The 25,242-nt window shown below is 39.5% G+C and overlaps 1 protein-coding gene and 1 long non-coding RNA gene across 2 annotated transcripts; one reads left to right on the plus strand and one right to left on the minus strand.

Annotated features, from left to right (window-relative positions):
- Positions 1-4,385: 4,385 nt before the first annotated feature.
- LOC121887244 lies at positions 4,386-8,265 on the minus strand. Its single transcript, XR_006092947.1, has 3 exons — positions 8,035-8,265; positions 4,992-5,059; positions 4,386-4,624 (listed from the first exon to the last, which is right to left on the minus strand). It is a non-coding gene; the product is annotated as an uncharacterized LOC121887244 (long non-coding RNA).
- On the plus strand, positions 5,452-25,021 carry si:dkey-27h10.2. The gene is made up of 10 exons (XM_042397909.1): positions 5,452-5,693; positions 6,809-7,054; positions 7,248-7,346; positions 8,492-8,533; positions 8,645-8,724; positions 9,499-9,595; positions 9,696-9,782; positions 13,304-13,528; positions 15,126-15,216; positions 24,576-25,021. The coding sequence occupies exons 1-9, from the start codon at positions 5,660-5,662 to the stop codon at positions 15,176-15,178; spliced, it is 963 nt and encodes a 320-aa protein (XP_042253843.1). The 5' UTR covers positions 5,452-5,659; the 3' UTR covers positions 15,179-15,216; positions 24,576-25,021.
- The last annotated feature ends 221 nt before the right edge of the window (positions 25,022-25,242 follow it).

A 25,242-nucleotide genomic window follows, 5' to 3' on the forward strand; every position in this document is an offset into this window, starting at 1 on the left:
CGGCCGTTGGTCTTCCCAAGCTTACCATAGCTACATCCATAGCAACATCTAAAGAGCCCATTCTCAAGTAGTGCAGTGAAGTTAATTTTGGGGGATGATGAAGCAGAAAGCTCATCAAGACATGCCCCCACCGTGAATCTCGACCCCCAGGTTCCTAGACACTCCAGCCACATCATAACTCCATTCGGCCCCCGTTCATCCCCAAGCAATCGACCCCTTCATCTCTCCCCTCGACAACTAATCATCCCATGGTACAAGACCTTGACCAACCTTCAGCTCCCATTCATCCCCATGGCGATAGACCCTCTTCATCTCAAATGGCGTGGTCTTTGTTAGTGAAGTTATTATAACTAAGGTTCAGGAACAAGACCACCCCTCACACTCTCTTACTAATTCAATCACCTGTGCTTCGCTAATTCAGTCACCTGTGCCTCACTAATTCAATCACCTGTGCATACCTATATAGCTGTGTCTAACCCATTTCTTTCCCAGTTGTCTCAGTTCTCATAACCCTCCCCCATAAACCCCTTTCTTTTCCTCCTTTCCCATTTCAGTGGGTGGCACAGTGGCTGAGTGGTTAGCACTGTTGCCTCACTGCAAGAAGGTCCTGGGTTTGAATTCCAGCCATCTCAGGTCCCTTCTGTGGAACCACAGGAGGGATGATGAAGCAGAAAGCTCAGCAAGACCTGCCCCCACCCTGAGCCTCGGACTCCAGGTTCCTAGACACTCCAGGCACATCATGACTCCATTTGGCCCCTGTTCATCCCCATGCAATCAATCCCCTTCATCCCTACTCTCGACCCCAATCATCCCACCGTTTATTACCCTCATCCAATTCTTCCCAAATCATCTCGCCAATCCAAATAAACTATTTTTTTATGCCATACAAATGGCATAGTCTTTGTTAGTGAAGTTTTGTATTGATGCAAATTGAATACGATTTGGACTGTTGGTTGGACAAAACAATTAGATGTCACCTTGGGCTATGGGAAATTCTGCTGAGCATTTTTCATTATTTTTGACATTTTTGTACAAAGTAATAAACAGATGAATTGAAAAATAATGAAACGATTAAGTGATAATGAAAATAACCATTACAGTAGTTGCAGCGCTATCTGTATCCTCTGGATGAAAACACTGTTTACCTCCTAACTGTATCACCACACTACTGAATAACTAGAAGTCAATTTTAAGCCTTCTACCACACAATAACATTTCCTCCTCAGTTCTTTATTTTCATTTTTTTTTACAATATTGCAACAGCACTTTCCTTGGCTTTTACATTGCGGTTGTTGCCTGCAGGCAACACCTTTCCTCTCCTTTCCCCATGGCTAATACCTATTTATATAGGAGTTTCTGATGTTTTCACTTCCCCATCAAACATGGTAACGATGCCAATACTGTAAGCCGCTTTCATTCATCAAGCTCACCGGCATCAGCTGAGTGATAAATCCACTCAATAGTGTGTGGGTGGTATGGGCTTGGTTCTCTGGGTGGTCATATTTGGGAAATTTGAAGTCCAATAAAGGTGTATAATTTGAAGGGCATTTCCATGCAGCCTATAAAAGATGTACACAAATGTCCTGAGGTAAGCAGTGGGTGCTACACTAGATGTTATATTTACAGGCTTTGTCTTCATATTCCCTTTTGGCAGGTAAGTCTTAAATTTAACAAATCTCTTTGGGAACTACATGCAAATAAAGCACCGTTCTTCCAGAAAATTTCCATTTGGCAAGAGATTCCCTTTGTGTTGCTTGAACGCAGGAGGAAGTAAAGCTTGTGCCACAATGAATTTGTCTTACTTATGTACTCTTGTTTAAATCTCTGGGAAGACAACATGTTCATTGTTTTGCTGGAAGATTTCCTCAGGAAATCAATACTGGTTTAGTTTGGCCGGTGTCACTGTATGTAGTCAGCTTATGGATCAGAGAGACCCATTGAGAGGAATGAGTGACAGAGGGCAGCAGGGAAGAAAGAAAGGAGCGAATGAGTGTTCTGGCTTCTTGACCTCTTAGCATAAGAAGTCTTCTAAGTTCAAACTCCAGTGATTACAAGCTGAGCTGGTATTTAAAGTGCCCCCCCCCCCAACTCCCCTCCTCTTCTCCCTCCCCCCATTCACTGCAGGCCCATGTGAGCTACGTGTGCATATGTGACAATGTCTACGACTTGAATATAAGAGTAGGCTACATACCACATGAACCTGTGTGTGTGTGCGGGGGTTTAGAAGGGTAGGTGGGCAGGGTCAGGGGTTGCTTCGTGGGGTTCTGGAGCCAGTGGGCCTTCTCCATTGTTCAGTCTGGAGGACCCAAAGGGGGGCACCAAGTATTGATGCCGAAGGTATTGCCTGCTTACGGTAGGGGGTAAGCAATAAGTGCGTGTGTGTCCTTATGTGTGTGTGTGTGTGTGTGTGTTTGTGTGTGTGTGGACCTTCGCTCCAGGAGGAACCCACAAGGGGTGGGAAAGGGAAAGTAATTACAGATGATATAGGACCAAAGGGAGGAAATTGATTAAAGAAAATGGGTGACCAGGAAGTAAGCAGGGATCTTTGTTTCCCCTTCAATTAAACTGAAATGTCTCAGTGGTCTCTCTTTGAGCTGCATATGGTGGAGCGGGACTTTCGGGAAAGAGGGCTTGAGAATGTGGGGGTTCTCTCTGGGAGAGGCGGGGTTTACAGAGGTGATGTTGATAGATGGATGGACTCGCAGCACTTTCTGTGGAGGCTGACACTCATGATAGCCTCCATACTGTAGTCACCGTATCCTTCTAATGAAAGGACATCAGGTGTCTGCAGCCTGTGAAGAATTGAAGGACAACTTTGGTCTTTATTTCATAAGTTTGGGTATCGGTAATAATAACACTGTACTCACCATATTAATTGCTGAGACATGGAAATGTAGCAACATCGATAAAAAGATGACAGAGCAACAAAAGCATTATTTAACAGGTTGTAAACAAATCCCCATGTTATCCAAATGTATTTGGAGGAAAAACAAAGGAAAAATGTAAAACTATGATAGTAACTATTTGTTGTAAATATCCATCACAGCTTACAGCCCTCGGTCCAACTTTGACCCACCATAGTTGCCATAGTTGTGCTCACACCGTTTTTCTGTGCAATGGGGGAATATTAGCTACCTTTTGAGTGCACTCACTTTCTGTTGTACTTATAAAAATGAAAAAGTAGTGAGAAAATCTGGCTAAGCTATTTGACTTGTTTTTTGGTCATTAAGCTTTGTTGTAGTGATGTTTCCAGGTCTCATGCAATGACAATGATAAACTGACAAAAATAAAAATATGACAAAAATATTAAATTATTTTTAGTATATTTATCACTTTTTCCTACATACGTTTCAGTCTCTTTATGCAACATGGTACCCACACACTTGCTAACTGATACTACGTTTTTTAATATAGCTGATCAGGTTTCCACTACTGCTACTGCATTCTCATTATTTTCATTACAATCAATGTCAGTGTTTTATACCATATAGATGGAATCAGCTGGACAGGTCTACAAAGGAAAAAACTAGTCTACAAGCTTCCAAATGTAAACATAAATCTGGATACCAGCATTTGAACTACAGGCTACTATTGTTTGATGTGTTTTAATTGTTTTATTGTTTGTTTTTAATATATGAAGCTGGGACTCCTTGAAAAGCAGTATTGGAAAAAAAATTGACATGCAGATTCATAAGCACATAGAAAAAAATATGTAAAATTCCAGTTGCCATTTGACTGTATTCTCAACCAAACCTTTAAGTCATCTCTCTCTGTCTCTCTCTCTCATTTACTGTTGCTTCTCTGTTACTTGCTTGGCAAATGTGAGTATACAGTATGAATAGTTTTACAAGGCCAAGGGAGAAATAACAGTGAAGGGGAGGGTGGTGGTGTGTGTGTGTGTGTGTCAGGGGGTGAAGAAAGAGAAAACAGGTTGTCAGTGTGGTTGAACAGCAAAATAGCATTTTCTCCCTCGGGCTCAGCCTCCACAGATGTTTCATTCAGGCCCCATGGCAGGGCCACTCTAAAAAGTGCTCCAGTCTCGACACAATTCAGCCCCTTTGTGCGCTGAAGGAGAGAAGCTCAGCCCACTGTTTACTGCTCGTCCACCCCCCATCCCCCCTTGTCTAACCCCCCTCCTCATGTTAGCAGGCGGAACAATTGGGGAGGGCCTTGCCCAGAGCTGGGGCGGTGTGGCAGGTCAACAGAATGGGCTGTGAATCCTGTGCCTCTGAATCCACCGGGTGGGTGGTCCAGCTCTCTTGCCTCTCTCTGTCTCTCTCACACACATACACATAGAAACACTCTCCTCTCCTCTCCTCTCCTCTCCTCTCCTCTCCTCTCCTCTCCTCTCCTCTCCTCTTCTCTCCTCTCAATGATTAGCTCATCCTCTGGGCCAGGCCTGGTGCTGGTGCCTAGGCTCTGTGATGTGGTGATAGGTGGCCCGGCCAGGGGAAGCCAGACGGGGGTCTTTCTTCAGGATTAGCGGACTCCCAGTTCCTCGTCACTGCGAGTGGGTCCCGGCCAGACTCGGTCAGGCCAGTCGGCAGGAGGGGCTTGCAGTGGCCCACGTGGAGCCTGCCAGTGACTGGGTGGCAGTTAACACTAATCCTGCTGCTGATTACCACTGGCATGGGGAAATAAACAGTAATAAATGAACCTACAAGGCTGAGCACACCCTTACAACAACTCCACCCACGTAAGACAAGTACTGCTGACACACTTGCAAAAAGTCACCCACATATGCATTCAAAAAATCACAGGATTACAGATTTGTATTGCTTTCTTGCTATCATCACAATATCTTCTTCAGCACAAAAATGCCATAAGGTTTTGTCCTCTCTGCCCTCAACCATGTTATTTTTTTTTTATCTTTAACTAGGTGCAATGAAACTTAAATATATGACTTGTTTTGTGAATTTGTGAACCCTCTGTTTTTTTTTTTGTTTTTTTTACAATTTAATAGAGGGGAAGTAAATTTCAGTTAGTCTTACCTTTAGAAAGAAAAGAGGGCAACTGTCTCATCCCCATGTGGTGTCTTTCCCCTTAGTCACAGCGACATCTAGTGAGCAGAAAATAGTACTAACAGTGGACCAACAAACCTATTTTGAAACACTATCTGTTTTGCAAAAAAAGAAAAAGTCACACAATAGGTAAGTATACCTTTACCATGTGTTGCTTAGAGGAAATAAATTGAAAATATGAAATGATAAATGAATCCCCTGGGGATACATATTAGATAAAATGTTTCCTCTCAAAGGTTTTAAAAGCTGGCACAAATATTTAATATTTAATATTTTCACCAAAGGAATTAACACTAGATTCTCAGTGAGGCGATAAAGAAAAGTTAACAATAAGCATGTGTTTAATATTTTCACCAAAGGTGTGTTACTTCACATTGTTAGGTAGTGAGAGGAGAGTCAACGTGTGAGCATTTCCTCTCACTTATACTGTTTGAGCAACACTGTTCTCTGATGCATCCTGCTGTGGTCAGAGGCGTTGATCCTCTTTTTTGGTTCCTCTCAAGGCATGCAACACTCTTGGGCATTAATGAAGAAAAGCACCGTGTGAAAGCACCACCTTCAGGCAGAGAGTTTTGATAATATATATATCTCAACTTTGTAGCTTTTACCTACTGCTGTTGCCATCAAACAAACTTACAATGGCATCGATTGGTCCTTCCTTCTTTATTCTGGGTAAGGCTCTTTATATGTTTATGTGTGTGACTGAAATGCACCTGCTAATACTAACCTAAAAAGTTATTTTAGAACTAACAAAGCATTAGGTTGTGTTTTCAATGTAAAAGTGTTAAATTTTGCTCTGGTAAACCTTTACTCAAATGCTGGTTTTGGTAATTGATTGTAGTTTTCAATAATAAATTTTTTTTTTAAATCTATATAAATGCTTAATTTAATAAAAAATTATAACTGATGAATAACAGTGTGAAGTCAGAGTATTATATATTGTTCTTCAGGCAAATAGGGCCACACCCAGACATACATAGCTGGTTCCCTACAAGTTTTCTACTGTAGTTTGATGTTGCAGTGAATGGTTGATTCACGGATAAACAAAATAATTAATCCACAGTTAATGTTGGTTGAATCTGAAGTTGACGGTGACAAAGAAGTGAAAATTCCCTCTGTCTTAAAATAATATCCAGGTGCCCAAATGAACATTGAAAAAGATTTTTCTTGCTGTAATCATTCCTCCTGTTCACACTTACCTTTAAGAAATTGCTTCCTAATGCGCTTCCTAAAGTGATGGAGGACAAAAGGTATTCAAATGTTTATCTAAACTAATATGAAGCTTCAGTCGTCCAAATTAGTCAAATCAAGTGGATATCTTTCAAAGTTAAAATACTTTTAGTGCCATATTCCCTCTTTTTGTTACGGTCCTTCCACCATAGCTCAACAGGGAAATACTGTACGGCAAAATACAAAAAGGCAAATGGACAAATTTTAAATGACAAAACAATAACTTTGGAATATAACCACTTTATTTGTCTAACTCAGACTGCTGAAGCCTCATTTCATTTTAGCTTCAGATAAACTTTTAAATACATTTCTGCACAAAATGAGGGCTGTGTATTTTGGCCCCCATCAAGATCCCTTCCAAATGTGTAAACACATTTAGAGGGGATCTTGAAATGGTCAGTATGAACAGGAGGAATGATGACAGCGAGCAAAACCTTTTTCAGTGGGCACCTGACTATTGTTTTAAGACACATTTGAAAAATTGTGAATCTATCCTTTGGTTTTTTTTGGTGTCTGCCTATTGGATATTTTTGAAAATTTTGTCTCCTTTTCCGCAGGTGTCGTTATGGTTACTGTCATAGCAGCACAGACATCATCATCACCAGATATAACCGTCACAACAACAGAATCAAATGACCAAAACAGCAGCATGACCAACACAGCCTCTGTGAGTACTTTGATCTCTGAAAAAACCTCCTACACCACCATCGCCATCAACAATACTGCCAACGTCACCAGTGAGCCTGGTAACCGTACCACAAGCATCAACTTCACCAGTACCATCACAACTTTGACAATGAAAGGTGAGAGTTGTAATCTGAAATATTCATAGCCTCATGCGTGAACCCAGAAATGTTGGATTCCTCCTTTAAAAGCTAATTCTGATTGTGACCTCAAAACCAATCCATTTACCACCATGTCCTCTTTGTTTTATGATTGTGCTTGCTTGTATCACTGTTTTCTTGGGGAATAACATGCTTTACCTGTTTGATTCAGGGAATGAAGGCCCTGAATCCTCCAAATCTACCCAAAGCCCGATGACCACATCTACACCCCTCTCTGCTTCTCAAAGCACCCTCACAACAAAAGGCAAAAGTGAGTTAAAACTGCTGATGAATAAACCATATTCTACAATTTGGTGTTCCCTGATTGGCTTGAGGAATTGACTTTTTCACGTTACCACAATTGCAATGAAGTGGCCACTAAATCTCTGACAAACATATGCCATTTATTGTGACTAGGAACCATACTCATAGCTTTGTGCCCTATAATGTGAGTTAGTTAATTATAGAAATCTGCTGTACATTCTCTCTTGTCAAATATAAATGTTAGATATACTGCAATATAATAATATTTTGAACTAACAATGGATCAAAAAACTATGTGTAATGTGAGGGGTGTCACTTGTAGTGACAAAACCCACAGAGAAAAATCACCAAACTCCACAGTTCTTTTCATTTGAAGCATTTTAGCATCTTCCATCTCCTTGTTTTGGCTTTATAATCTGCAACTTTGCTGTTTTGATTCACTTTCACAGCTCTTATCAACTTCCAACCTCATTAGAAAGCTGCTGTTAGTCCAAAAGCGCTGATAAACCTGTAAGCTACATGACAGTAAACTACAGATATACAGTTACAGATACAGATACAGTTGGTGACAGTTTGTGAATATAGCGGAGCATCTAGCAGCATCTAGTGGCATCAGAAATGGAATATAATATCCATAGGTATGTTTTAATTAGTGTATAATCACCTCCAACTAAGAATTGGTATGTTTTCGTTACCTTAAAATGAGCCCTTTATATCTACATAGGGAGCGGGTCCTCTTCCATGTAGCCTGCCATATTGCAAAGCCGTGTTTCTACAGTAGCCCAGAACAGACAAACTAAACACTGGCTCTAGAGAGAGCCTTTGGCGTTTTGTGTGAGTTTAGCGGCCACCATAAAGGGAGAGGGAGGAGGGAGATATTCACTTTGTTGCAATCTGCAACCTCACTGCTAGATGCCACGAAATCCTACACACTGCACCTTTAACAGAAACAGAAGCAGAGATAAAAGATTAATGCAGATGTTGCTCCATGTCTGCTGGATGTATATGCAATTGTTTGCCAACCAGTTTGCCATATCAGCTTTGTTAGGTGATTTATGTGTCACTCTTGTGTTCATCAAAACTTCATACACTGGTGGCACTGTTTGGTGTTTTCCTCTTTAAAAAAAAAACTTTCTTTTGTATTTCTAAAAGCTACCGAACACGGGCAGAACACTGCAACAACTGACCGCACTGGTGAGTTACCTTTATCTCAAATTATATCATAAGCAACATATTGATGCCTTTTCTGTGGCATCATTGCATAGTGTGAAACATTAACTAAACAATAACTATTACCACTTTAAGGCATTATCATCCTTGTCGTGATCATCATCGTAGCTCTTGGATTTGGAATTGCCTGCTATTTTGCGAGGAAGAGAGGAAGGGTAAGTAGAGTAGCAATTCACTTTCACTACTAAACAAGGAATAGTTTGATATTTAGGGAAATACGCTTATTCACTTTCATTACAAGAGTTAGAGAAGACTGATACCACTCTCTTGTCTGTATGCTAAATATGAAGCTACAGCCAGGATATGGTTAGCTTAGCTAACTGGAATCAGAGGGAAACAGCTAGCCCGGCTCTGTCCAAAGGTGAAAAAATCCACTTACAAGCACCTGGAAAGCTCACTAATTAGCACATTTATAATTTGTTTGTTTAATCTGTCAAAAAATGTATAAAATTGACAAGTGTTGTTTTAACAGGGAGTTACATACTGAACTACTTTTTTGGCTTGGCACAGTGACTTCAATTAGCTATGTGACAGACTTTTTTGGCTTCACTGCGCCTGCGCAAGGCCTAATCCTGTAAAACCACAATTTCATCATTTTTACACTTTAGTTTTTTTATACATTAAAAAACAAGGTAAAATGTTTTCATTTGTTAACTTTAAAGGTGCTGGTAGGCAGATGTTTTCACTTTTGGACAGAACCAGGCTAGTTGTTTCCCTCCACTTCTAGTCTTTATGCTAAGCTAAGATACAGTACTGACAGCTGGCTGTAGCTTTATATTTAGCTTAGACATGAGCGAGTGCAGAGTGTGTGACAATCTTGTCACCTAACTCTCGACAAGAAAGCTAATAATGGTATTTCCTGAAAAAACTATTCATTTAATGTTGTGACACAAATGTCTGTGTATGTTCTGAATCCTCTCTTCCTACAGCGCTACTCTGTTGACTTCAACTCCAGACCAGATGAAGCCAACATCCCTCTCAGCACCATACCGTCTGAAATGCCTCCTGATAACGCACCTCAGAACGGTCAGTCCAACACACCCACTTACATCACCAGACACATTAACAAAAACCAAAAACCTCATGAATCTAAACAGATTCTGATTTCTCCATATAAACTTTCCAGGTCTGCAAACCTTTCAAAGTATAGAAACTAACGCGAAAGAGTCTCAAGAACCAGAGGCAAAACCTTTAGTACAGGAGGAGCAAAAAGGTGAGATCTCGTGTTATTTTGTGTGTGTGTGTGTGTTGTATGAATGCAGTTTAGAGAAACATGACCAAGCAGTTGCAAACAAAGTGTTGAATCTGAAAGGGTTTGTGGGTTAACTGTGTGATATTTTCCTTTTCCTCTTTCTTAAGATCAGTTAAACTGAATAAAAGGAAGTACAGTTCGTGACAGCTTGCTGCACCATAAATTAACACAGAGATTGTACACAAGAGATTCTTGCAGGCATATAGAGTATTTAATCCTGAGGAGAAAATGTGTTTTTCTACATGCATTGATTTAATACAAATACAAAATAAATAGTTAGATGTTTACTGTATGCCAAACAACTTTGTCAAATAAGAAATCATAACACTTTTAGGAATTGATTGTAAGCACAGTCAGTGTGAATTTTACAGGAAGGAAATCTAAAATTATGCACAGCTGAATGACTCACACAGGGCAAAAAAAACAACAACCCTCACAAATAAATTCAGATCAGTTAAGGACTTCCACTGAAAATTTTGAAATGTCTGTGACGGAAAGTGTATTCACAACTGGCAAGTTCTTTACCCTGAGACAAGCTGAAATGTGGCCTGCAGTACTCAAGTCCACCACTGGATGGAAATGGAAGCCTAGTTAACAAATGACTTGCCTACTCAGTTTGCCACAACTGCAAGCTTACACCTAACATCTTTTGCAGTGGTTGTTAAGCCTGCAGTAATTTTGCTATACAGTATTATCAGGCATTATTCTATACAGTTAACAAGTGATCACAACATGCCAAAGACTTTGTCTCTATATGATGCAGGTCAGTATTTTCATTTTGGTTTTTATTATTTGCCAGTTTAAAAGTTTAGGTTTAGCTAAGCCACAATATTTGTAAATGCCATATGATTACTCCCTAAATTATGCTAAAATTTTAACCAGGCATATGTTGGCATGCATTACCATACCTGCAGTCAAAAAAAGGCTTGATTGCATATTCTTGTCTTATTGTTTTGGCATTTTCTTTTGTCTGAGAGTGAATGATTTGTTCCTGTTTGAGTCAGAGGTCTTCCCAGGCTGAATTAGAAAGGCAAAAGGTACATTTCATGTCTGGGCCTGCCTCTCTGCCTTGGGCCACGCTTTGTTTAAATGGACAGTGTTGATGGCCGCTTTGAAAAACAGCTACCTTTCAAATGGTTCGCTTCCTCTCATGGGAAAGTTATGATGAAACTTTGTCTTCAGGAGAATTCACAGTAATCAGAGAAGAGAGACAGATTTGTAATTGCGCGCCTGCTGTTTTGATTTAACTTGATGGCATGAAGACACATCTGATTTGGCTTATGACGACTGTTTCTTTCCCAGCATTCAGACTCATTTGTTTTATCTCAAGTGGTTCAATTTAAATGAAATGAACACTGAAGAAACCACCCAAAAACTTTGCAAATTGGATTCCATGATTACAAAACCTGTGTGTCAAGAAATTTCCCTGAACCCGGTCTTCTGCTGCACCTACTAGAGAGTTGAGCATGCAAGATAACACCAAAAATAACCACAGCTGAGCTTTACACAATAACCACAGCCTCAGCCAACTCACCTCATGGAAACACTCACAGTCTCTTCTCATCTTCATTGGCCTTTTGGTAACAGAAGAATGGTAGTCACCTCTTTTTTTAGAATCATTTGGGTAGTAAAATGTTTATGTGACTGTAATGCAATGAGCAACTATAATTTGAGTTGACTTCTGTATCACATTGAGAACTTGTTTTTGCATCAAAAGTGGAAGCTGTTTTCTCCAGTGACGTGTGGCATCTTGAAACCACAGAATGAGATAAGCATGAAAAGAGGTCTTAATGGAAAATCTACATCACTATGCAAAACAATGACTAGACTTAAGCAACACTGACAACTATTGAAATGTAACTGGAAAATTTGACTGTTAGTACCCAGAAACTCTGTTAGGGGATTGGCAAACTGCACAAAGCTGGTCTGATATGATTTTTACCAAAAAATACGAAAGTAACAAAAGAGGCAAACATATCAATAGTTAAGTTTTATCTCGGTGGAGTGCTCATTTGCAGGTGAAAAGTATTTCACTGCCACTATTTTGTAAATGGGCTCCATTTATATAGTGCTTTTATCCAAAGCTGCCATGTAAGGTGCTGCCTGACCATTGGGAAGGTGGGGTTTAGTGTCTTGCCCAAGAACACTTCAACATGTGAACAGGAGGAGCCAGGGATTAAACCTCCAACCCTTTGATTAGTGGATGACCTCCTGTTCTATTATCTGTGAGTGCTTCCAGTGAGTTGAGTGCTCATACGTTTCTTCCTCTTTATTTCCTTCTATTTAACCAGGTAAATGTCTCACTGAGATTAAAATCTCTTTTTCTATGTGTGTAGTTTTCTGGTTAAGACACATACCACATAATTGCAACATCTGCTGTTCGGTTCTGGCAGCGTACCTTTGTTGCATGTCGTTCCCTATCCCTCTCCTAGTTTCCTGTTATCCCTCTATTGTCACTAAATGATAAAGGCATTAAATGGGCCAAAAATACACTTTTTTACAACAATAAAACCAACATAAACAGACCAAAAAAACTATTTTATTTTACACACAGGATCATAGAGCATATCATTTAAGGTGCACATATAACACCATCCAGATAAATAAAACATTATGAGAGTAAACAAGGTAAATATATGATATACTGTATATGCCTTTCTCTACTGTCGACCCATTTTGTGATCTAGGCTGATCAGGTGGGTGTATAGTTTGGAGAATTTTGCCCAGTACAGTAAAAAATTTCAAGTACTGAATGATAATGCTCAGCTGACAGTCAGGTCAAGGGTCTACCTGTGACAAAGAGTCTAGTCATCCTCCATAAACCAGACACACGTGATGATTTTCTGAAGGTTGGAGTGACAGTCGCCTGAGGAGCCATCTTAGTCATGGCAGAATTATGTCTAGAACAATGGTTACCTTCCTCTCCCCTTCGTCTCCGCTTTCCCTTAACCTAACCCTGGGTCAGATAATGATGGGGCTGCCCTACTTTCCCACAGCCTCCAACAGCTGCATGGCTGTGGCTCATTAGGAACTGGTCAGTAATCAGCCGCCTCATTACCAACATGGTGGCCCCCTCAAATGCCTTTGCCCAGGAGAAATCATCCCCCCCCTCCCCCCGACTGTCAGAGAGGGCAAAACTACTTCAGGCTGTATGAGTGAAAATGCTTTTGTCAAATGCCAAATACAGAACACAGGGACCCAAACCATAAATCTGCACTGTCATAGAGGTTTAGATGATGGAGAAATGTCTCAGCAACATTACACAATTAATTGATTGCAACAGTTTAACTTCCTATTGAGATCACATGGCGTGAGTTTTGGGTTTTTCCGATATATTCCAATATAACTAAGCCTCCACATAATGCTCTCATTGACATTAGTAATACTATAACTGGATTTTATATATATATAATAATATATTAAAATCATTAATGTTCTTGGGAACCTCTGAAAGAGCAATCTGCTTTTGTTGTCCTTCACAGCTGAGGCTGATAAATCTGTTGTTGATCCAAGCGCTGAGTCTGCAGACAGCTCTGGGGACAAACCCAAAGAGGATGTCGCTGAGCAGAGTCCTCCCGCACCTGTGGGGCCGAACCCGGAAGAGAAAACTGATGATGAAGGCATCGTCTCCAACAAGACCTCAGTGGAGTCACTGAAGGAGACAAATGAGAACAACAGCAACAATGCTGACGTGACTCAGAAGAAAGGTTGGTATTTAAAGTCCCCTAATACTCAAAAATGTGTTTTGCTTAATGTTATTTCACTTGAATGTTTGAGTTTCATTGTGCAGAATGATGCATGTGTGTCTGCTGTGCTCACCTTAAATCTGAGTTTAAGCATGTAAGTGTGATATGTGACATTACAGCTAGTTTGGAGCCAATCGTGGTGCAGTGGGCCACATACACTGAGAATGGACTTTAGGAGACATAAAGTGTCCATTAGTGAAACTTTTGAACACAGAAATATTTGCATATTCATAGATTTGGGATTTTTCAATGAGGAAGAAGGAGTAAATGGAATTTTAAGAATTTTTAACTTGTTAACAGAACTTTTTAACATGGAAAGAACATATAAGACACAAACTTTTATTACAAGCAGAGTACTTAAGTCTTAAAACATGTCTGGGGGGGATCTTTAATTACTCTTTCCTCTCCAATTGTCCAAATGGTCCTCTTAGATTTTTACAACCTTCCACAGTCACACAGAGTTTACAGCATACACTCATCCACTGATTATACTGTATGTCTTCATCCACTCGGGGCTGAAGGTTGAGCAGTATCCTGTGCTACTGCTGTGACTTGCTTTGTTCATATCGTAGTTCCACCTTACTGCAACATATCTAATTTCAACACTTTTTCCACTAGGGTGACAAAAAAGAGAACTTACATCTATGCAGTCATTCTATTATTCTAATATTTTCCAAACCAAACTGTACTTTTGACAAAATCCAGTCCAGATCTAGTTGTGCATGTGAGCCACACCTAAAGAGTCTAATCTTCTTTCCTGTTCAGCTTTATGTTTGTAATCCTTGTTTCCAAGTAAAATAGGCCTTTTTCGCCGAAGACATTTTGACATGGTAGGAAAAACACAGGTGTAAATAATAAAATTAATGATGGCCGAATTCCTTAAGCTTAGTTTCAGGGACTTGGTATTCTGCATGGTGGCTCACTGTCACTCTGTCATGGCTCACTGGGACACTTGAATAGACCAGAGCCACCGTTAACGTTATTAGTAACACCTGTGTTTTTCCTACTATGATAAATCAAAATGTCTACAGAGGACAGCTGGCTGTGCAACTTCATTTTTTTTTGCAAACAGAAAGCTGTTTTTGCATTATCTTTTTTTTTCACTAAATTAATATGTTCTGAGCAAGCTGTAATTAAAAATTAGTGATCAAAGTTACTGTTACACATACAGTATATAAAGAGTTTTCAAGTAATGCTTAGCAGTGGAATCAAATTACTTGTTTTAACCATTCATTTATTTGTTTTACATTTGATATTGTATTCAATATTGGAAACTATCCTTATTGATATCATGATAACTGAAACTGTGTTACCCATGAAAATTGAGTTAATTCTACCAGTGATTATGAATACACTGATTCAATAACACGTGTGTTTACTATACGAGCAACTGTGTATCATGTCCCATAACAACAATGTACATTTTTATGCCTTCTTTTGAACCTCCATCACTAACCAACCTGAATTTGTCAGTGGGACCAAGTGTCTCTTTGAGTTTTACATTCTGATTCTCGAGCCACTGACTGTTAACCTCTTGCTTGTTTTGTCTTTTGAACAGATTGGAAGTTTACAAATGTCTTTTGGGAAGTTTCCCTGGACAACCCGGTGTGAGACATCTTTGCCTTTCTGCTCTGGTCTTCAGACACGTGGTAAGATCACACTGGACAGACTGCTCTGCTGCAGCTGCTTCACCGCTCAGCCAGCTCAGGTGTTAGTAAAGGGAAAACCCCCACCACAAATCCCAGTCCACATACGACCACTGGGAGTGCTGTGTTACAGCTCCGTATCCTGAATTAACATATTAAAAATAGAGGAGTCATAAACAATAAATCTAAAGTTATAAAATGTCACTTTGCCTTTTGTAAATCACTCTGACGTCCAGTGGTTTATAAATATGCACTATAGAAGCTGAATCCAAAAGTGAGGCTGACTGCGAGAGATAGTATCACAACATGCAGTATATCCTTCTTCTGATCTGTTTGTTTTTACTTTTTTAACGCTTTTCTGACCGAGTTATTTTAATTGCACCTGTGAGAGTTTAGCAACTACAGGTCCATTTTCTCTGTGAGTCAGAAAAAAAAGCCTTTGCTCTTTTATTTTATTGTAAGAAGCACAATTATGCCCTGGTGAGCATGGAAACTGAAATCATATCTTTTCTATCCAAATGACCCATTTCTGCAGCAATGCTTAGCTTCATACCTTCATCCTTATGTTGCCTTCTGGTTGCTCTATCTTCCCTTGGTGAATGAGATTCTTCTCACACGAGTAGTAACACGGGCCCTCTCAGTCTAATCATCATGTGCTTCAGGATGTAAGGCCCACATTTGCACCTGCACTCCCTCCCTGCCTCTCTGCTTAGAAACACTCAGGGACGGAGCCCAAGGCCCAAGGAATTCACACTGCTCTTAACAGCTGATGATAAGCTCACATCTGAGAAGCTAACCGCTCAGATGTTCAGTGTTAGCAGTCACGGATCATCTCCCTTCTCACAAAAACACCAGCTTCAGAAATCCCAAGCATCTCAATTTCAGCAGAGGCAGTCTGTTTTCTTTCTATAAAACTTAATGGCTGTTCACATAGTGAGAGGAAGGCTGTGTCTCAAGTGACTGTTGCATCTTTTTTAGATGAAGTGTATCTTGCTGTATTTGTATCTAATGGTGTTAAGTGTAGTATAGTAGCAGTATAATTGAGATGGATGGTGGCCCAGGCCCTTCTACATGCAGAAAATGTTTGAATAAGTACAAGGAACTTTAAACTAGAGCTGTGGCAAGCCCTTTCTTCAATTTACTAAAGTTGTCTTGGAAGATAAAGTTAAAATAACTCTGAGTGTATTTTATGAGGTTAAGTTAATTATCACAAAACAAGCCCACAAAATGTGGGTGGTTATGCAAAGCAATATTTTGTAGTTTCAGTCTCTTTGGTCAGTGATTTGTAGTCTCTGATAACCACTGACACCACGTAATGTAATAGTTGAGCAAAACCTGCAAGTAAGCTGTCAAACATGCTATTGATATGGATTTGAATTCCTTGTTCCTGATAGAAAACCACCAGGAGTGATTAAGATTAAGATTACTTTTCCGAGCAAAATGTATACATATTTCACTTTGCACCATCGTCTGAGTGATTCTCCTGTGAATATGCACAAATAGTTTTATAGAAAATTCATTGGAACCATCTAAAGCACATATCTGGTGACCAAAAAGTTCACTTGCAAAGCCAATGATTTAGATCAATTTCAGACATTTATCATCTGTAGTCTGTAAGAGATTTTTAAACTCCATATAACAGAAAGCATCCTCTAAAATAACACAATGAGCACACGTTGTAAAACAGTGAATAACGCAATTTTAAAAAGAGCAGAGAAAAAGAAAAAGTGAACTCTTCACTTATTCCCACCTGGTTTAGGTAGTGATGAGCAAGCTGGAAGCTGAAGTTGAAAGGCTGCTCGTCATTCTGCGACGCAGGATAATAGATATGAGCCGACAGGTCATAAACTAAAGCAGCATAATTAGACCTGGAACTTCACTGTGTTATTTTCCAGTCAGAGCTTAGCTTTCATGTTTGATGGCTAATGTTGGAGGAAACTGTCTTTACCGCCTGGGATGAATATTTCACAGTGAGGAGGAGGCAAGTGAAAGAGAGTGACGGACTGAGAATTAACTGTTTGAGACAAACGAGGCTAGTAGTTAGCTGGAAGCAGCTTGCTTTATTTGCACAGTCTCTTATTGGAAGGGGCTACGGGTGCTGGTTCAGAGACAGGTCATTGAGACGAGGAGGGTCACAGATCTGAAGCTGAAGGTTATAGTTTGTCTATCATGAGCTTTAGAAACATAAATGTTATTGAAGTGTGTAAAATATTAATAGATTCACTTTATTTTTTAGGTGTTTGTCTCTTTTTCCAGCGCAAACAGCACAAGTCATTTCCTTGAGCAATATTGCCAATGTAAATACAAATTTATGGCCGACAGGATGACAATGGCGCATGTGGTAAATGCAGGATCTTTATCTCAGTAATAACAGTGAGAGAAAACTTCCTGCTTGCGAGGTTTGATGTGGTTCAGACGGGTAGGTCGGCCATTACACCTGGGTAGCTTTACAGGAGGGAGGGACTGTCGGAAAGTGCAGACTGACACTCCTACTAGAAGAGAACAGCTGGTGGAGGCTGGTTCTGCCCCTTCCTCCTTACACTTCCTACCGCAAGCCATCAAGTTTTGGTCAAGAAATTGAGAACTTAAGCTTGCAATTGCGATGTTGTGAAGATAGCTATTACACTTGCATCATTACAGGCTTGCATCTGTAGTATGGGCTGAACATGCAGTTTTGAAGCTGGTGTGTCATCGTTACTTTGGGGTTTTTTTTCATGTGAATATCTTATCTTTGCGTGTTCTAACACAAACCAAAAGATTTTCACCCAACAGTGATGACATGTAGGTGTGGTTAGTGAAAAGTGTTTACATTGCAACTTTAAGTGTAGAGGAAGAGGTTATTTGATTCTCCATGTTCCGGTGTTTAAGTGTTGATAGCGCTTGGATGGCATCATGTCAGGACTGGATTAAAATGACTCAACAATAAGACAGTGTCACTCAGCATTAGTATTGGTCACAGAACAGTTGACATTGTTTTGTTATGCAATATTCTTGCGCAAATATAAGCTAATGACGACCTATATTCACAGCCTTAACATCACTGCCACTTTTTAAAGAGGTAAATTAGAAATAAAGTCGTCACCTCTGAGAAGTTTGATTCATTCTTGTCAGTGTTTTGGGATATACAGCGATACTTAGACACACCCTCATTCAGGCAAACACACACCAGTAGGCATTCATTCAAACAAACATACACATGTGGTTGGTAAGATACTGTATACAGGTGTAGACACAGAGTATTCATCTCAGAAAGGGGAGGTATGTGTATTACGACGGACGTTTTTTAATGACTAAACATTTTATTCGGGATGCATAAATGTGGACATGAGGTTTAATTTATGTCCAGGTCACTCAGGGGCTTAATTAATTCCATTTAAAGCTTCATTTATTGATTTTTTTTGTTGTTGCTGAAAACAAAATATGATCACCTCCTTAAGTTGTAATGGTTGAAGAATTAGCAAATAGTTGCCTTTTTACACGTTCAGCAGACATGAAGCTACATTGGCATTTATCGGATTTGTGTTTCTGAGTCCAATACTCAGTCTCCTTTAAGTGCTTGTTTTAAATAAAAAATATTGATTAATGAAGCTTTACATTTCCATCCTCTAAAGCAATAAACAGGTACAAGTTTCTTGGAATCAATTTGTTATTTTAAACAATTGGCCAGCAAACCCATATTTTATGTTCCTATCTATATTTTATCAAAACAAAACTAAATCACTTGTCAGGAATTCCTTTGCAGGAACGGAGCTGTTAGACGTGCAACATCCTGTGGCGGAGGTCATGTTGAACACAAGGTTCAATTTCACTTGTTAAAGTATTTGTAAAAAATATTTAAGAGTCATTCCAATCAGTTACGGGACAAAATATAGAGAGAATAAATCTGTCAGTTGGGTTTTGGCCTTTGACTTGGCCTGAGGATTCCACTCTTTTTAAACATATTACAAAGTGTGCACCAAACAAAATGGACAAGGAGATGAGTTGATTGTTTTCCAAACAATTTCAGTGAGTTTGTTTTGAAACTGAGCCCCTTATGAGGTCACAGTATGCTTTTTTTAAAAAGCCTCAGACGTTGACAAACAAGGTCAACATGATCAACTTTAAACTGAAACCAACACAGAACTTTTCAGCGTTGTGTCATTGCAAACATACAGCAGAGAGATGGGTGTGTTGTTGATTTGACATCTTCCTCTGTGTCTGTATGCACACTATATGTTCACCTTATGTCAGCTTCCCATCTCATGGCTCCTTATCAAAACCATGAGGCGTGTCCTCTTCCTCCTTCGGTTCCTTGACCTGCTGAGGCTTCTGGTTGAAGTCCTTTCCAAAGGTTGTAGGTCATGCAGTCCTAATTAAAGGGTACACAGTGACTGCTAGGAGAATAATGTAGCTTCAATGTCAGAGTCAACTCGCTCACATTCTTCGCCTGTCATTGAGCAAGTCTCTGCAGAATCTGCAGGATGTGCTGTGGTTGCTGTGGTGTGTAGCCTAAACCAGCATATATTTCATCAAGGAAGTCCACTGCACATGACAGAACCTAAAAAAAGGAAACAATATCTGCTAGAAACATACAAGAAGACATGAAAAACTATTTACTGGCTGTAAAGTAGAACTTACAAGTTGTAACTAATAGCTGTATTGCTTCTGTGTTTAATAGGTCAGGTATAAGCAACTTTTGGGTTGCCAGGTTGTGAAAAGTACCTTTGGCTGGTCTGCAAGTCTACCATGAGTTTATAATTTATAGTAATGATGATAATAATAAGCTATATATCTGCAAAAAGGCTATATTTGATGAGACTTCCTGATGCAATAAGAAGATAAAAAGACAAAGTGTCATTCCAGAGCAGGAATGACAACCTGGCAACCCAACATTTGCTCTGATTAATAGCTTATAAGTGGCCTATAAAGCATAAGTAGATGATTAATTAATAAAGCCATGAGTTGTGACTCGTGAACTCTTTATAGAGGGTGACTTATTAGAAAATGGTCCTGAAGCAAGATAAAAGAAAGAGATCTTCTAAAAGACTACTTTCCCTTTTGCAACAACCTATATCATTTTATTTTAAGAGATGTCAAAGTATGCCAGGCCTTGACCTATTTACACCATAGACATTTTACAACAAGAGTGTCAAATTTTCTGGATTCTTTCTTTGTACTTCAGTCCATGCTTTGGCAGGTGGCCCGCAAAACATTTACAGGGTTTCATTTAGTAGTGCATGTTTCGCTTCTTTACACCATGCTGCACGTCTCCCCACAAAGGAAAAGGGTGGGAGGGGGGTACATAGTGAAAACAATTTGTAGAGAATACAGAAATAGAGTCAGCACTCAGCAAACATATCACCAGTCGGACTACATGGAGTCAAAATGGATTAACTGTGAATGATGGGTTAGGTTTGACATTTGTTGTCTCTTTGAGGAAACAGCTGTATGGTTCTTCTAAAACTAATGACAAGTTACTGTTGTACTGAAATTTGTCATCATCATCCGGTGCACAAGCCTCTTAAACTTTGTTTATGTTGGTTATTCCGTGGAGACAGGATCAGATAAATGTTTACATTTTTTGGATTTGAGAACTAAGAAATCAATTATCTCCAAAAATGTGTGAGTGTACAGGTATGTAAGCTGCATAACACATCAGTTATTTATATGTTCATTGTAAAATAAATCAGGATATAAGCTCGGATGTGCATTAACAATCCCTGACTTATCTAGATATTTTTCATGACTAGAATTTAAAAATTCATAAATTACATAAACCACTGTAATGAACCAGACTGAGAGTCTGCAGCCATGCTAGCAGCTCTGTAAGGTTGTACTTCATGCATCAGAAGTTGTGCTTTCAGCTAAACACTAACCTCAGCATGTTAGCATGCTCGCAGTGACAGTGTTAACATGCTGATTTTTAGAAGATAATGTTTACCAGGTTCACTATCTTGGTTTAGCCTGTTGGCATGCTAACATCCGTTAAATAGGACTAAACACAAAGTTTCGTTGAGGCTGATGGGAATGTCATTAGTTTTCCAGTTATTTGGTTATAAATTAAAGTATTGGACAAACTGAAATTTTGACTTGATGATAGCACTAGAGGAAGTCCATCCAATTTTTCGTCTGAACCAAAAATATCAACCTGCTGGTAGGGATAGATAAAAGTCAGGGGATCACCGAAGTAATTAGGATACATCCTCTGGGAATCACAAATGTCTGTGCAAAATTTTGTTCCAGTCCATCAAGTGGATGTCAAGCTATTTCATTTAAAAGGTGAAAATTTGACCTGCTGGTGGCCACGAAAGAAAAATCAGGGGATCACCACAGTCACTAGCATGTTCCTAGCTGACAAGCATGTTAGCCTTTAGTTTGCATTATCATTAGCTCTTGGGAGCTCCTTAACTCTATGGACCTTGAATCTGCACCAAAATGGCAATCCATCCAATAGTTGTCGAGATATTTCAAACTGGACCAAAGTGATGGACCAGCTGACTGATCGATAGACTAACGTTGCCACCCCTAGAGCCATGACACAAGCATGGCTAAAAAAGTTAAAGTTTTCACTAAAAAGATGAGCACAGCATACAGATGCAACTGCTTTCATGACCATGTGCCCAGATCCCAAAACGTCTTTCGATGACCTGCGACTCCCCTAGAATGTAAAACCCAATGAGGTCTATAGTTGCAGGGACAGTTTCCTCTCCTGCTGTCCTCTCTAGGCTGGTTTAGACATTCCTGGCCTGGCTTTGTGCAGTTGGCCGAGCTGCTCTGATCAAGAGGCCCGCTGACAGACGGACGTTCATTCACCTGCTGGTATCGCCTCCGGCATCGGCTCCACATTCCTCCGGCAGCGTCAAACTGTCAGAGTTACACCGTGGCTTTATTACATCTCTGTCTCTCATCATTCACACACAGTTTAAAGCAAGTTCAGGTGGAATCTCAGATGATGTTGAATGAAAGTTCCTAAAAATCATAAACTAAAAATGTTCCTAAAAAATGTTCCCTTTCATGTGATGAGGCTTGCTGTGTGGACTTATTTGGTGCTGAAACATTTATGAGAAAACAACGAAGAAGAACGGTCATAAAATCTAAGAATGGTCATAAAATCCAAGAACGGTCATAAAATCTAAGAATGGTCATAAAATCTATCTAAAGTCTGATCAGTATATTCCACACTACATTACACCACCAGGCTTTAATGAGTACAAGGTAACAGGTGGCAATGCCTGAAAACAATCCAATGCTCTAAATTTGATGGGGTCTCTAAATTTTATTTGCCGCAAGGTCATTTGCTGCTTTTTTGTTGCTATTGGTGGTTTTTTTGCATTGCTAACCTTAAAGTGGCACAGCTAAATTCATCAGCTTGCCTACAAATTATATCTTTTTTCTCTGTACTGGGCTCAGTCTCCCCTGGCAATTTGTTCTCAGGTTTGTGCAACATTTCATTCAATGACGTGTTGTCGAAACGAAAGCTCTCTTAGCTGGCAGTATGGTTAGCTTGATTGCTAACAGGACAATAATGTCAAAACACGTTTTGTACCATCAGCTCCTGTCTCGTAACTGTCTGCAAATCATTCCTCATGTATGGAGCCGTTAATAGTCCGACAGAGGAGGATTAAATAAAAGTACAGCACAGCCAATAAGCTACAATAGCTTCCTGCATTTGAACTCTCTGTTCCCTCAAAGGTCAGCAATTTCAATGCAGTATGCTACTGGTCAACAGCACAAATTTGCATGTCAAAGTTGAGCTAAGTTGAACTCAACATGAAAAAGTACTTGAAAATGTATTGTGCCCCCACAAGTGAATTCACTGATTGTGGCAATATCACTTGAATGAAGTCATTTCGCTGCAAAATTTTGCTGTTTTAACTCTGATATTGACCCAAACTAAAACTTAAACCTGAACATAAATCTAATCCAAACCTGGACCTGACCCCATTTCAGTAACACTTCTGAAATGAACGCTAAATTAGACACAGAATATCTAAATATTTTTACACTATTGTGTTAACCACCTTAAGCTCATTTTAAAAGACACAATATGATCACTTGTAGCTGAACTATTCTGGTTACGACACATTTCTGTTATATTAGCATTACTTTAATACTTCTAGGATGTTGTTTCTTACATGTTAGATATTTACTTGAACCAATATTCAGATTATTTGCTGCTGACACATAAATCTGAATCTTGTCTCCCTGTGAACAAACATACGTCTGCATTCTAGCACAGGAAACTTAACCTTGGAGTAATCAATCCGTCAGGTCTGATGCATTTTATCGCTCCAGTTGTTTCTCCTTCTGTTTTTGTACACGCCCCTTGTCCAGTCAATAGCCGCAATAAAGACATCCATCACTGCACAAAACACATACAAGTTTCTTTCAGTGACACATAATGTAATGTTTGTGTAGTGTATTGTAATCATGTGTTTATGTGTCTAATGTCTTGTTATTTCCGAGTTAAATTATGAAAATTGTTTTTCTGATTAAAATGTTTCCTTCAGATTAAAATGGGAGAAGAAAAAAGAACACTCAGAGTTTAGAAGAAACATCAAACCTAAAATGGTTTTAAAAAACTCTCATTGTTTTACCTGAATGGCATTTGTGAGTTTTTGCTTTTTATGGGTGACTGAGAAGGATGAACATCCTTGCGCAGGATTCAGTTGAGCATTTTCTTACACAAAACTAAATCCCCCTTGGAATGCTCAGTCTTTCAGCAGCCAGGTCTCACTATAGTGGCTAACTGGTCTCCACAGATTCCTATCTCTACCTGTGGTTCAAGTCAGCACAGCCATATAGACTATGAGATCAATGTGAAGTCTTACCTGCAACCTGAACCTCAGTAGTCACATTACTGGTCTAAAACCAAACTCCTTTATATTGGAAGCAGTTTGGATTAACTCGGGTCAAATTTGAGATCAGGGGTTGTGAGAACAAAATACCTCTTTGAAACAATACAATTGGGTTTGAATGATTGTTAAAGTGAAATATATCAGTAGGGAATAAAACCTGTTGAAAGCATTAGCAGAGAGAAATAACAGAAATAGTTAATCACGTCTTTATTTAGACAAATATTTGGATAAATCCAAAGATGAACCCTCCCAGTGCTGCTGTTGCATCATCCTCGGGGACTGCACTGGTTTGCAGGAACTTACTGGTCAAGCATAAATCACATCAATAGACATGGAGTGGGATTATGTCAGCTATCCTTTTCCTCAAACAGATGTTTCTCCATTGAGGTCAAAGGTCATGGCAAAGGCCACATAAACTTGACCAAAGCAGAAGTTACAAGTGGAAAAAGCAGGTGATTGCAGGACACGTGACTGTGGGACAGGATGCTTTGTTTTCATTGTTCTGTGCCGTTCTTTCTTTTTCAGATCGAAGAAAGACTCATAAACTCAAGTGACCGCAGTGGAAGAAGAAGATACTTCTGTTCATGCTGTGTGAGAAATTTAGTTCGCCTCCTTCCTTCTTCAACAAATTCCTTGTAAAACAGCAGCTTTTTGAAGTTAAACGTCAGCTGAGCTCAGCTTTTTACTGATTTTACTGAACAGACTTAGCGTGTATTGTGTAAAAGATTTACTGGATTTATAAACTAAATGTTCGTATTTTTGGTACATGATTACAATATGGTAAATGGACTGCACTTATATAGCGATTTCTAGTCTTCCGACCACTCAAAGCACTTTACAATACATGTCAACAATCACACACACAGTCATACACTGATTGGAGAGGCTGCCATTCAAGGTGCCAACCTGCTCATCAGGATCTAATCTAATGCACACACACACACACATTGCTGGCGCAGCCATCAGGAACAATTTGGGGTTCAGTATCTTGCCCAGTGACACTTCAACATGCGGACTGGAGGAGCTGAGGATCGAACCGCTGATCTTCCGATTAGTGAACGACCTGCTCTACTTCCTGTGCCACAGCCGCCCATATGGTATACTTATAAGATTTTTTTTTAAGATATTATCAATGGCATTCTAAATGCCTGATAAATAATGTAAATATATTAATGTTAAATTAATCAGTAAT

This window comes from Thunnus maccoyii, chromosome 2 (genome assembly GCF_910596095.1).
Source record: "Thunnus maccoyii chromosome 2, fThuMac1.1, whole genome shotgun sequence".
Lineage (NCBI taxonomy): Eukaryota > Metazoa > Chordata > Actinopteri > Scombriformes > Scombridae > Thunnus > Thunnus maccoyii.

Bases quoted from the DNA above. Each gene is read 5' to 3' on its own strand.
- si:dkey-27h10.2 (XM_042397909.1), top strand. From the start codon at position 5,660: ATGGCATCGATTGGTCCTTCCTTCTTTATTCTGG. The intron at 5,694-6,808 runs GTAAGGCTCTTT...CCTTTTCCGCAG, and splicing joins TCCTTCCTTCTTTATTCTGG to GTGTCGTTATGGTTACTGTC. The intron at 7,347-8,491 runs GTGAGTTAAAAC...TATTTCTAAAAG, and splicing joins CCTCACAACAAAAGGCAAAA to CTACCGAACACGGGCAGAAC.